The 13,283-nt window shown below is 43.9% G+C and overlaps 1 protein-coding gene across 1 annotated transcript; it reads right to left on the bottom strand.

Annotated features, from left to right (window-relative positions):
* Positions 1–4,308: 4,308 nt before the first annotated feature.
* FAM47C (family with sequence similarity 47 member C) lies at positions 4,309–12,650 on the bottom strand (the record flags this gene model as incomplete). The annotated part of the gene is given in 5 exon segments (XM_079910333.1): positions 4,309–4,470; positions 4,472–4,639; positions 4,643–4,678; positions 4,680–6,646; positions 12,145–12,650. Coding segments are annotated over 4 exon segments (1,413 nt in total). The 5' UTR covers positions 5,727–6,646; positions 12,145–12,650.
* Positions 12,651–13,283: the final 633 nt, after the last annotated feature.

Raw genomic sequence — 13,283 nt, 5'->3', positions numbered from 1 at the left:
ATATCTGAATGTGATCCTTGCTGGGTAGAGTAATCTTGATTGTAGGTTTTTCTCCTTCATCACTTTAAATATGTCCTACCAGTAACTTCTGCTTACAGCGTTTCTGCTGAAAGATCCACTGTTAACTTTATGGGGATTCCCTTTTGTGTTATTTGTTGTTTTTCCCTTGCTGCTTTTTATATGTTTTCTTTGTAATTTATTTTTGACAGTTTTATTAATATGTGTCTTGGTGTGTTTCTCCTTGGATTTATCCTGTATGGGACTCTCTGTGCTTCCTGGACTTAACTATTTCTGTTCCCATATTAGAGAATTTTTCAACTATAATCTCTTCAAATATTTTCTCAGTCCCTTTCTTTTTCTCTTCTTCTGGAGCCCCTATAATTCAAATGTTGGTGCGTTTAATGTTGTCCCAGAGGTCTCTGAGACTGTCCTCAGTTCTTTTCATTCATTTTTCTTTCTTCTGCTCTGCAGTAGTTATTTCCACTCTTTTGTCTTCCAGGTCACTTATCCGTTCTTCTGCCTCAGTTTTTCTGCTATTGATCCGTTCTAGAGTATTTTTAAGTTCATTTATTGTGTTGTTCATCGTTGCTTGTTTCATCTTTACTTCTTCTAGGTCCTTGTTAAATGTTTCTTGTATTTTCTCTATTTCCAAGATTTTGGATCATCTTTACGATCATTATTCTGAATTCTTTTTCAGGTAGACTGCCTGTTTCCTCTTCATTTGTTAGGTCTGGTGGGTTTTTACCTTGCTCCTTCATCTGCTGTGTGTTTTGCTGTCTTCTCATTTTGCTTATCTTACTGTGTTTGTGGTCTCCTTTTTGCAGGCTGCAGGTTCGTAGTTCCCACTGTTTTTGGTGTCTGTCCCCAGTGGCTAAAGTTGGTTTAGTGGGTTGTGTAGGCTTCCTGGTGGAGGGGACTAGTGCCTGTGTTCTGGTGGATGAGGCTGGATCTTTCTGGTGGGCAGGTCCACGTCTGGTGGTGTGTTTTGGGGAGTCTGTGGACTTATTATGATTTTAGGCAGCCTCTCTGCTAATGGGTGGGGTTGTGTTCCTGTCTTGCTAGTTGTTTGGCATAGGGTGTCCAGCACTGTAGCTTGCTGGTTGTTGAGGGACAGTGGGTGCTGGTGTTGAGATGGAGATCTCTGGGAGATTTTTGCCATTTGATATTATGTGGATCTGGAAGGTCTCTTGTTGACCAGTGTCCTGAAGTTGGCTCTCCCACCTCAGAGGCACAGCACTGACACCTGGCTGCAACACCAAGAGCCTTTCATCCACACGGCTCAGAATAAAAGGGAGAAAAAGAAGAAAGAGAGAGAGAGCGACCGAGAGAGGGAGGGAGAGAGGGAGGGAGGGAGGAAGAAAGGAAGGAAGGAAAGAAGGAGCAAGAAAGAAAAGAAAGAGGATAAACTAAAGTAAGGTAAAATAAAGTTATTAAAATAAAAAATAATTATTAAGAAAAAAATTTTTTAAAAAGAGAAAAAATCAAAATAGATGGATAGAACCCTAGGACAAATGGTGAAAGCAAAGCTATGCACACAAAATCTCCCACAGAAGCATACACAAACACACTCAGAAAAAGAGGAGAAGGGGAAAAAATAATAAATCTTGCTCTCAAAGTCCACCTCCTCAATTTGGGATGATTTGTTGTCTATTCAGGTATTCTACAGATGCAGGATATATCGAGTTGATTGTGGAGATTTAATCCGCTGCTTCTGAGGCTGCTGGGAGAGCTTTCCCTTTCTCTTCTTTGTTCGCGCAGCTCCCGGGGTTCAGCTTCGGATTTGGCCCCGCCTCTGCGTGTAGGTCGCCTGAGGGCGTCTGTTCTTCGCTCAGGGAGGACGGGGTTAAAGGAGCCGTTGATTCGGGGGCTCTGGCTCACTCAGGCGGGGGGCAGGGAGGGGTACGGAGTGCGGGGCGAGCCTGCCACGGCAGAGGCCGGTGTGACGTTGCACCAGCCTGAGGTGCGCCGTGCGTTCTCCCGGGTAAGTTGTCCCTGGATCCCGGGACCCTGGCAGTGGCGGGCTGCACAGGCTCCCGGGAGGGGAGGTGTGGAGAGTGAGCTGTGCTCGCACACAGGCTTCTTGGTGGTGGCAGCAGCAGCCTTAGCGTCTCATGCCCGTCTCTGGGGTCTGCGCTGTTAGCCGCGGCTTGCGCCCGTCTCTGGAGCTCCTTTAAGCAGCGCTCTTAATCCCCTCTCCTAGCGCACCAGGAAACAAAGAGGGAAGGAAAAGTCTCTTGCCTCTTCGGCAGCTCCAGACTTCTCCCGGACTCCCTCCCTGCTAGCCGTGGCGCACTAACCCCTTCAGGCTGTGTTCACAGATATTTAATATGGCAAAGTGTTGGGATCCAGTGCACAAAGGAAAGGCTTTGCCTCAGTAGAAGAAAGAGTTCATCCTTTATCTCCGTGGGGATAGAGAATATGGGTACAGATGTCACTGGCCTGGTAGATGTGGTGATGGGAGGAAAAGACGGTTCTCTTCTAAATTTTTTTATTTTATCCGTGATGTACAAAGCAATGCTTTGAGAAGGAGAAATTGAAACAGGGTGTTGGACAATCAATGACAGAAATAAGATGATCATTGGAAAATGGGAAAATATATTGATGAGGGAAATGGGGCAGAACTTTCAGCTAGCGTTGAAGGCTCTTTTAGGATTCATGCCATATGTAAGCAGTCAGTGTGGTGTGTGTTTTTCTCTAGCCATATTTAACTGTTTGGGTGCAAGTACAAGAATGGCAGAGATTAAGATTTAACCAGGACTGGGGTTTTCTCAGAAGAATATAAGAGCGGGAGAGAGAGGCAAAGGAGTTAAAAGTAGACTCAAAGAAGGAATAGGAGAGGATGGTGGCGTCTAAGCTGGGAAAGTAAGGAACTGAAAGCAAGGCACGATGAATGCTGAAAGAGTGGTAAGGGTCACTGGATTGGAAACGTGTTGGAATTGAAGGATTGGAGGTTTGGGAATATGAAAAGGGGTGATCAAGTAGGTAAAAAGCAGGGATCGGAAGGTGGAATAACTGAAATTGAGATGTGAAGTTGGTGTAATTATTGCCCAGAACAAAGTCTAGAGTCTGACTGTAGGGACTGGTGTCTCTAGTGAGATGAGGACCAGACGAATGGAGCTAGTGCCAGGATTTGAATGGATCGTCTGTGAATATTTAAATCAAGAACGTGGATGAGAGTAGTCACGGGGAGCAAGTCAGGGATTCAGACACTAAGTAACCTCAGTGAAAGTGCGGAAGTGAGTGAAAAGGGAGTAGTTGATTGCAGTGAGGATGTTGGTGAATACTACAACCTGATGGCTGTGTTCCCTTCTCACGAGGGTGAAGTATATACACATACTTCCATTTACAGGTAAATTCCTTCATTACTGGAAACAGAAGTGTGCTGCAAATCTTTCTAGCTACAACTTTCCTGTCCCAGACAATTTTACCTGTTCTTTTGGAAATGTAAAGAAGTTGCTTGATTTCTTATTTTACATTTATGAGTGCGTTTTAAGTCGCTATTCATGGAATGCAAAGATTAATCTTACTTGAATAGATATGTGTGGAGATTTGATGGTGCTGTGTAGTTTTGCTCGCGCAGACCTATTCTGCACACTAGATTTGCCAAGAACTTGAAGCTCCCTGCTATTCTGCACCTGTGTTATATGATATGGCAAGACTCTTTCACAGTGAATTTTTATGAATATGGTAAAAAATGTTAAGTATGTTCAGTTGGGAAGCATGACAAAAGAGCATAAGTAAAGTTTCACCTATAATTTTGGTAAATAGTTTTCAATCTGTTTTGGGGGCTTGATGCGATGCTAATAAGGGGGATAACCATTTCATTATTAAATGGGGCTAAACATTATTTTGGCTACCGATTTCAAGTTTTGCTTAAGAAAGTAAATGTCATAATTAATTCATTATAATTTTAATACAAGTAGAACTCTCTGACTCCTTTTTCTCAGCACAGTTATTTTGAAATGTATCCCATTTTGTAGCTGACCTAACTAGATCATACTTTTAAAAAGTAATTCTTTTTTTAATGATCTTATTTTTACAAATAATTGATACAACAATGTAGTATTCACATGATAAAATGTGAGAAGAGTATATGTGAATATTGATTTCATAACTGATAAAATGTATATAATATTGATGAACCCAAGCAGAAGGTCACTGAGAAATATTTATAAGGATTAGGTGTTAAATGAAGAGATGTAGAATCAAAGTTGTACATACATGGTGGGAAGGACACTCACCATGAATTCTGATTGGTATTAAAATGAGAGGGAGAGATAGCCAAGTAAGTAGTAAATAGAAAACTGTCTAAACATCTTCCCGTGCATCATCTCCATTTTGGCTGATTTTTATTACTTTGTGTATAGGAGTCTTAACAGAATCATATTTCCATCCCTTCCTGAGGACCAGCCTCTCAAGGATGTCTGGTATCCTGTAGCCCTTGCTTAGAATGAAACCTTTAAATGCTATTTGTTCCATAAAGATCTTCAAGAGTGTCGTGTTCAGGAAGCTCCTTTCTAAAACTCCCATCTTCAAGTAAGACGTTGGGGTCAATTGAAGGTTCGTCATTTACTAGCTTTTTCCACAACTTGGGCTTCAGGTACAATGCACCATACCTCATCTCCACCGAGTTGGGTTTTTAAGGATTCTGTGGTTTCTGGGGTTTCCTCTCCCAGTTTCCTTCCTCTCCGGGTAATTTTTATCTTCTCCATTTTCTCTATCCCGATGCTGTACTTTACCTTTGAAGGGACCTGGGTTACTTTCCTCATGTAGACTGTATCCTGGGCTGGTGGCCACTCACAGCCAACCTCACACAGTTTCGTGATGAGCTCTTCATCAATGCCCAAGTTTCCAAAAGCAGCAGCCCATTTGAAGGATTTACGAATTGCTTTCGGTACTTCTCTGTGAACAGGAGGATCAGTGAGTGAATCCTTTCTGCTTGACTTCTTGTCTTCGTGATGCAAAGTGGCTGGATGTGACACAGGAGCCTTCTTTGGAGGTTCCAGGTAGACCTTGGCAGAATGTTTTTTACGAAGCTTTGTGGGGGACTTCGTTCTTTTCCTGGGGCCCTGACAATAAGCCCATGTGTCCTCCAGCTTCCCGTCAGGATCGAGCACTTCCAGCACCTTTAATAAGAGGTCTGCAGGTAGATTTTCCTCCAGATTCGGGTAGAGAGCCAAGGGATGCTTGGTTAGCTGGGGTTCGATGTTCTCCACGAATGCCTTCTGTGCTAGCTGGGCTGGCGAGAGCGTGGAAAACGGGTTTGCTTCCTCGGGCAGCTTTTTCTGACCCTTTTTGGGGGCATGCTGGGGAACTCTGTGAACAATCCAGGGGAGGAAGCCCTCCTTAGGGCTGCGAGTGATCAGATCTTCACAAGGTGGGCAACCCTTCCGGAAGTCGTCCAGCAGCTCTTTCACAAATATCCACCGCCGGCTGTCCAGGGAGGTGGGGAACTTCGGGAGCACGTTCTTGTGCTTTGCAAAACACTTGGAGAGTAACTTGTCTTTGTACCAGGGCTTGCAGGTCACGTCCAGGGGCATCGGTTCCAGTGGCCCCGGTCCTAGCAGCCACTTCTTGTCCGCCATGGTTCCCCTGGCCTCTGGGGGGGACCACCGCTTCAATAGTTTGCTGTTCCGGCCTCTCCGGTTGCTAGGAGACCGTGTAGCCAGCTGCAGCCAGGTTCTTCCCGGAGGTGGGTCAACGCAGGCGCCCTGTGAAGCCTGCATTTCTCCCAGGATGGGCGGTTGTGTACGGCCCCGGGCGTCCCCGGGAGTCCCGACCAGCAGGACAAATCCTTGTGAGTCCGAGGAGGAACCTGTGGGGGTTGAAAAAAGGGGGAAGGGCAGGAGACGCGAAAGAATGGAGGCAAGACAGAATCCTGATCAAGCCTCAAACTTTTATTGCTGCGGTAGCTGTATTTATACACTGCAGAGAAAGGGGGGCGGGATTCAGAATGAGGGAAGTACTTGGCTAATCATCATTGGTGCTGCGTGCGCGGGCTTTCATTTTAGGCGCGAACTTCTATCTCATAAATCAGGAAGAGAAGCAGGGTGTCGGCCATCTTCTAATGGCGAAAACTTCTTGGCTCCCAACATTTCCTCCCTTTTTATTTCTTTTAAGGAGGTGGGCATTAACCGAGTGAGGGAGTAGTGACCTGAATCCTCCCGTGAACAAGGTATGTGTGTCCACACTCATCGGCTCTTGGTATCTTTTGGGGAGGAGAGGCAGAGCCAAAGATAATCTTAGCTACTAAAAGCCAAAAACAATGTTTAGATACCAACCTCTATCATAATTCAGGTATACTCACAGGGAATAACAGAGATTACCTTGTATATACATATATACACGTTTTCCCTTGTGCATGCTTTGCTGCCACACTCAACTCGGTACCCATACCCTCCATCAAAGAGGGGGGTAGGCATGTCTCTGTTTCATGCCGCTCCAGTGGAGGGGCAGCCAGAATCATCCTTTGGTTCTGCTTCTGTAATGGCGAGGCGATGGTAATGTATCAGGTTAAATTTTGAGGCAAGTGGGGAGTGCTTTCAGCCTGTCCAACAACCAGCAAAGATGACAGGATCAGGGTCACAACGGATAGCTCATGTCGTCTCTGCCGCTCTTTCAATATTAGGAGGGTCTCCATCTTTTTCTGAAAAAGAAAAAGAAATACAATCTCAGGGAAAAGGGCCCTGGATAAAATTTATTACTTTATAGAACTTATAGGTTTAATAAGGCGCTCAGGCAACCAGCGTGCTCCACCTTCTTTGGTACTATATACACATGCGGATCCCCTCCCCCAGATGAGGAGTGGATCGGGTCCATGCCATTTAAAGGTCAAAGGGTCTTTCCACATAACTTGTGCATATTGATTTTTAGTTTCTTGATGCCAAAGGCGATCGGCGGCAGATCTACCATTATTATCTAATTGTAAAAAATTAATTACAAACAGGGCATGACTAAGAATATTTTTTGGGGAATTTTTTGTAGCAGTTAAATCATTATTTTTAAGCTTGGAAATGGTATTTTTAAGGGTTTGATGGGCTCTTTCTACTATGCCTTGACCCTGGGGGTTATATGGAATTCCCGTAAGATGTTTTATTTGAAGCCGGGTGCAAAAATCTTGGAAAGCCTGGGAGGTATACCCAGGCCCATTATCTGTTTTAATTATTTGAGGCTTGCCTAAAACTGTAAAACATTGGAGCACATGTGAAATAATGTTTTTTGTGGCTTCTCCTCCCTGAAGGGAGGCATATATAAAGCCGCTAAAGGTATCAATGGACACATGAATAAATTTTAATTTTCCAAATTTAGCAAGATGGGTAACATCCATCTGCCAGATTTCATTAGGTAATAGACCTCTTGGGTTTACCCCAAGATGTGGAAGAGGTAAAAATGTAACGCACCCTGGACAATTTTTTACAATTTGTCTTGATTGTTCTCGAGTAAGCTTAAACATTAAGCGAAGAGTATGTGCATTAACATGATGTAGCTGATGAAATTGAGTAGCTTGAGAAACAGAATCAGAGGTTACGGTGCACATCAGGCGGGCATTTTTATCAGCTAAATCATTGCCCTGAGAGAGGGGTCCAGGAAGATCTGTATGAGCCCTAAGATGATCAATAAAAAAAGGCGCTTGTCTTCGAAGTATAAGACTTTGAAGTTGTTGAAAAAGGGGAACAGCATTGGAAGAGGGTTTAATATATGGAACAGTTTCTAAAAGGGGGACGGACAAAGCTATATATGAGCTGTCCGTATATAAATTAAAGGGGATATTCTGTAACATCTCAAAAACCTGAAGAATGGCAAAAAGCTCAACAAGTTGTGCTGATAAAAAGGGGGACTGTACCCTATAGGGCTGATTATTTATAACAAATACAGCAACACCGGATGATGATCCATCAGTGAATACTAGGGCAGCATCTCCCAGAGGAACAGCAGAAGTGATTTTGGGAAATATAAACAGATGTTTTCTAGCAAACTGAAGGAGCTTATCAGGTGGATAATGATTATCAATATTACCCTGAAAGGAGGATAAGGAAACAAGCCATTTATCATCAGTTTGTAATAACCAACCAAGCTCTTCTTTGGTATAGGGGAGAATCAAATGATCAGGATCTCTGCCAAAAAATTGACGGCTTTTTTCTCTGCCCAAAGTAAGAACCTGTGCTACTAAGGAAGGGTAGGTCTTAAGCACTTTATTAGGAGATACGGACAAATGTATCCACAAGAGGGGATGATCTTGCCATAGGACTCCAGTGGGTGTATGTGCAGTGGCACAAATAATCAAACTAAAGGGACGACCATAATCTAAAAAGGTAATCTGTTGACATCTAATGGCCTTTTCTACTAATTGAAGAGAATTTTTAGCCTCCTTAGTCAGCCTACGGGGTGACAAGGGATCTGATGGCCCTTGTAAAATTTCGAATAAGGGTTTTAACTCTCCCGTAGTAAGTTTAAGATATGGTCGTAGCCAATTAATATCTCCCAAAAATTTTTGAAAATCATTGAGGGTTTGCAAATGTGATACTTGTATGTGTATCTTTTGAGTGGTAATTATTTTTTTGTTTAATTCGAAACCAAGATAATAGTATGGATCTTTTAATTGTACCTTATTTGAAGCAATTTGAAGGCCAGAGGAAGCAAGATTATCTTTTAAATCTTGATAACACTTAAGGAGTTCATCAGTTGATTTTCCAGCCAAAAGAATATCATCCATATAATGAATGATATAGATACCAGGCCAACGAGCCCTAAGAGGGTCTACAGCTTGTGCAACAAATTTTTGACATAAGGTGGGGCTATTGGCCATACCCTGCGGGAGGACCTTCCATTGAAAACGTGGCATTGGGCCTTTAAAATTAATTACTGGGAGACTAAATGCAAAACGCTCTCTATCCTGAGGATGGAGAGGGATAGTAAAAAAGCAATCTTTAAGATCAATAATGATTTTAAAATAGCCAGCTGGAATGGCAATAGGAGAAGGCAAGCCAGGCTGTAAAGCTCCCATAGTAAACATTGTTTTATTAATTTCCCTAAGATCTTGGAGAAGTCGCCATGAGCCAGATCTCTTTTTTATCACAAATATAGGGGTATTCCATGGCGAAGTAGTGGCTTCTAAATGTCCAGCGGCCAATTGTTCCTGCACTAACTTTGTGGCAGCTGTAAGTTTTTCTTCTGTTAGAGGCCATTGGTCCACCCAAACGGGATCATTAGTTTTCCATCGTATTTTGTCCGCATGGGGCACAGGAAGGTCAATGGCCGCTAAGAAAAAGGCGAACTGCCTAGGCCCTGGCGATTTATGTTAGATGCCAGGGAAATAGGTCGTGTAATACCCTGATTATTTTTTCCTAAGCCTAAGCCTGGTAGAAACCCTTGGTTTAGCATTTGTTGGGTCACCACCTCATTGGGGCTGGCCATGATTAACTTTAATTGTGACAGGATGTCACGTCCCCAAAGATTCAACGGGATATGTGGCAAAATATAAGGTTGTACCTGTCCAGTATTACCTTCAGTATCTATCCATGTAAGAACTTTAGAACTCCGTTTAGGATTGGTAGAATGTCCTATGCCTTGTAAATGAGTTATAGACACTGTACAAGGCCAAGAGGAGGGCCAATATTTTTCCGAAATAACTGTTGCATCGGCTCCTGTATCGACTAAACCCTCAAATTTCTTTCCATCTAACCACAGGGTTAGGAGTGGCCTTTCAGGAGTAATTTGTTGGACCCAATAAACATCTGAGGAGCCAAAAGCAGCATCTGCTCTAGGACAATTAGTATGGCTCTTATTTAAAGAATTTAGGGGCAACAATACTAACTGTGCTATCCTTTGACCTTTAGGGATTGATATAGGGCCTTGTAAAGCAGATGCCAAAAGGGTAATTTGACCTGAATAATCATTATCAATAACACCAGGTATAATTTGGAGGCCAGCCAAAGCGGAACTACCTCTTCCTAAAATTAAACCAAAAGTATTTGGGGGCAGGGGGCCATAAACTTCTGTGGGAATTGGTTGTACTCCTTGTTCTGGGACTAATATTGAGTCGGTGGAGGCACAGAGGTCCAATCCTGCGCTTCCGGGTGTGGCTCGACAGAGGGAGCCAACATCTGGGTGCAGGGAACTTGTCCAGATTTTTGAGGAACAAACCGAATTGCCCCTTGGTTTGGTTCCAAGGAAGGGGCCAGGGGCTGGCCCCGTGAAAAGTTTCCCTGTTTTTTGGGGAGCAATTGGCCATTTATATCCGTTTTTGAAAAACATTCTGAAGACCAATGTTTGCCTCTTTTACAACGAGGGCAAACGGTGGTGGGAGGAGCCCGGGATTGATATTGGGGTTGTTGTGGGTTAGCCTTTAATGACTGTCCTTGTCTATGTAATGAACAATCCCGGGCAAAATGTCCAGGTTGTTTGCAATTATAGCAAGTTTTTTGTTGTTTATCTAGGACGGATGTATCTTTAATAAAATCTTTTAGAGCAGCTCCAATCGCAAGACCAACAGAATGGGAGGGACCAATTCCGGAGCACAACTTAATGTAATCAGCCAGGCTACCACCACGATGAGCCCGAAGGGCAGCTTGGCAGGCCGGATTGGCATTTTCATAAGCTAAATGTTTAACAAAGGCATTATCAGTTTCACTATCACCCACTACACGCTCGGCGGCGTCCGTGAGGCGGCTAATAAACTCACAATAAGGCTCTTCTGGTCCCTGGCGAATTTTTGCCAAGGAAGTTGTGGGCGAACCCTTAGGCGGAAGACGGCGCCAGGCCTTAAGGCCAGCATGTTGTATTTGAGCCAACAAACCAGGGGGAAAAGCAGCCTGAGACTCATTGGATTCATAGGGGGGACGGCCAAGTAATTTATCTCGGGTCCATGATCGGGAAGTTCTGTTTTCAGCATTTCTTTGGGCAGTTTCTCTACAATTTTCTGCAAATTCAGTGCGCCATAAAACAAAATCTCCCCCAGAAAGGGTGGCCCGAGCCAGGGTAAGCCAATCATTTGGGGTCAGCCAGCGATCGCTTAATCCCTCCAAGATTGCCAATGTATAAGGGGCTGTGGGCCCATAATTATTGACAGCAGATTTTAAATCTTTTATATGTTTTAAATTGAGGCGGCGATATTTATGTTCAAAAGGGCCGCCCCCAGAAGAATTATGAATATCTGGTCCCTCATCAGGTTCAGGAGATTCTTCTCCCTCTTCCTCTTCCCCTTCCTCACTATCTTCAGCTTGAATTTCACCTTGAGTGGGTAAATTTTGACTGCGAGTAACAGGGAAGGCTAACTTAATGGATCCTGGTTTTTGTCGAAGCGGGGGTTTATTGGGACCGTTCGAGACATTAAAAGAAGTAAGCTCCACCTCAAGGGCCTTAAGCTCCTTTAGGAGATCCAAGCGTTCCCGTTTTTGTTGTAAAACATCTCTCAAAGAGGAAATTTCCTGGGTTAAGGCCATCTTAGCCTGTCGAAGGGGATCAATCAGGGGGGCAATGGGAGCAGGGGCGCTAAAGGCAGGCATCTGATGAGGAGTATTATAAGATGGTGGAGGCTTCAAAAGGGGGAATCCCCAGGGATCATCATTGCGATGATAACGAGCAGCCTGCTCATCGAGAGTTTCCTGATCTTGAGGGGAAAGCTGGTCATCATTGGGATCACCCTTAATAGCAGTAAGGGAAGGATAAATCTTTGGGATAACTTTATCATCTGTGGGATAATGATGACCGGTTTCTGGAATTTTTGGGAACTCTTCATTTGAACCCATATCAATGGTAACGGATGGACAAGCTGAATGGAGACGAGAGGCTGCTTTAAGAATTGTTTCCCCGGTCTCTACAACCTTTTGGACATCGGGGTCAAAAAAATGACCCATGAGAATCTCCCTAATTAAATTCCAATACGAAAATGCAGTCACAGGCACTTTAGAAGGCCCAAAGGTTTGATAATAATCATTTAAACAATTTCCTACACGATTCCAGCATTTTTTATCTATTGTCCCTTCCTGTGGGAACCATGGGCAAACATCAGACAAGAACATAAAAAATTCACGCAAATCTTTTTTTTCTAGCCTTAATCTTCCGCATCTTGAGGGAATCCTCGATCCCCTGAAGAAAGAGTTCATGGGAACTCAATTCCTGTCCCATATTTATAGCTCCGCTTACCTTATCCTCAGGTCACGACTGCCGAAGGGCGGCCAGTCCTCCGGGGACCTAATCAAGCTGCACTTTCGAGTAAGTCTCGCGGCGGCTCAGTGGGTGCCTGGCCAGGCGTTCGTAAGCGTGCTACCTCCGTCAGGATCCGTTCCTCGAGCCCCACGTTGGGCGCCAATTGTGTACGGCCCCGGGCGTCCCCGGGAGTCCCGACCAGCAGGACAAATCCTTGTGAGTCCGAGGAGGAACCTGTGGGGGTTGAAAAAAGGGGGAAGGGCAGGAGACGCGAAAGAATGGAGGCAAGACAGAATCCTGATCAAGCCTCAAACTTTTATTGCTGCGGTAGCTGTATTTATACACTGCAGAGAAAGGGGGGCGGGATTCAGAATGAGGGAAGTACTTGGCTAATCATCATTGGTGCTGCGTGCGCGGGCTTTCATTTTAGGCGCGAACTTCTATCTCATAAATCAGGAAGAGAAGCAGGGTGTCGGCCATCTTCTAATGGCGAAAACTTCTTGGCTCCCAACAGGCGGTGGGTGAAAGCACATTCCTTTCTGTTGTAGATACTGTTCTGTTGTATGGACATAGTGCCATTTATTTATCCATTCACCTTTTGATGGACATTTGGGTTGTTTACAGTTTGAGGCTATTAAGAATAGAGCTGCCACAAATATTTGTGTTCCTGGTTTTGTATGTCCATGTACATATTTTCATTTCACTTGGGTAAACTTTAGCTATGAGTGGCATGGTGGGAGCAGATGATGTTTTATGTTTTAGACCACCACCAAACTTTTCCAAAGTGGTTGTACTAATTAATATTCCTTCTAGTTGTATATGAGAATGGCGCTCTGTCTACATACTCCCTAACACTCGGTAAGGTTAGTCATTTTCGTTGTGGCTGCTCTAATAGGTGTGTAGTGGCATCTCATTGTGGTTTTAATTTGCATTTCCCTAAGGACCACTGGTGTTGAACGTCTGTTCCTGTGCTTATTTGCCATTCATATCGATCCTTTGGTGAAGAATCTGTTCAAACTTTTGCACTTCTTAAAATTGTTCTGCTTGACATCTCTTGTTTTGAGGATTCTTTGTGTATTCTGGATGCAATATGATTTGTAAATCTTTTTCTCCATCTGTGGTTTGTCTTTCCATTG

The sequence above is a fragment of the Stenella coeruleoalba genome, assembly GCF_951394435.1.
Source record: "Stenella coeruleoalba genome assembly, chromosome: X".
NCBI classification, from domain to species: domain Eukaryota; kingdom Metazoa; phylum Chordata; class Mammalia; order Artiodactyla; family Delphinidae; genus Stenella; species Stenella coeruleoalba.
Note: the sequence above shows the minus strand (reverse complement) of the source record. Positions and strands in the feature narration are given on the sequence as shown.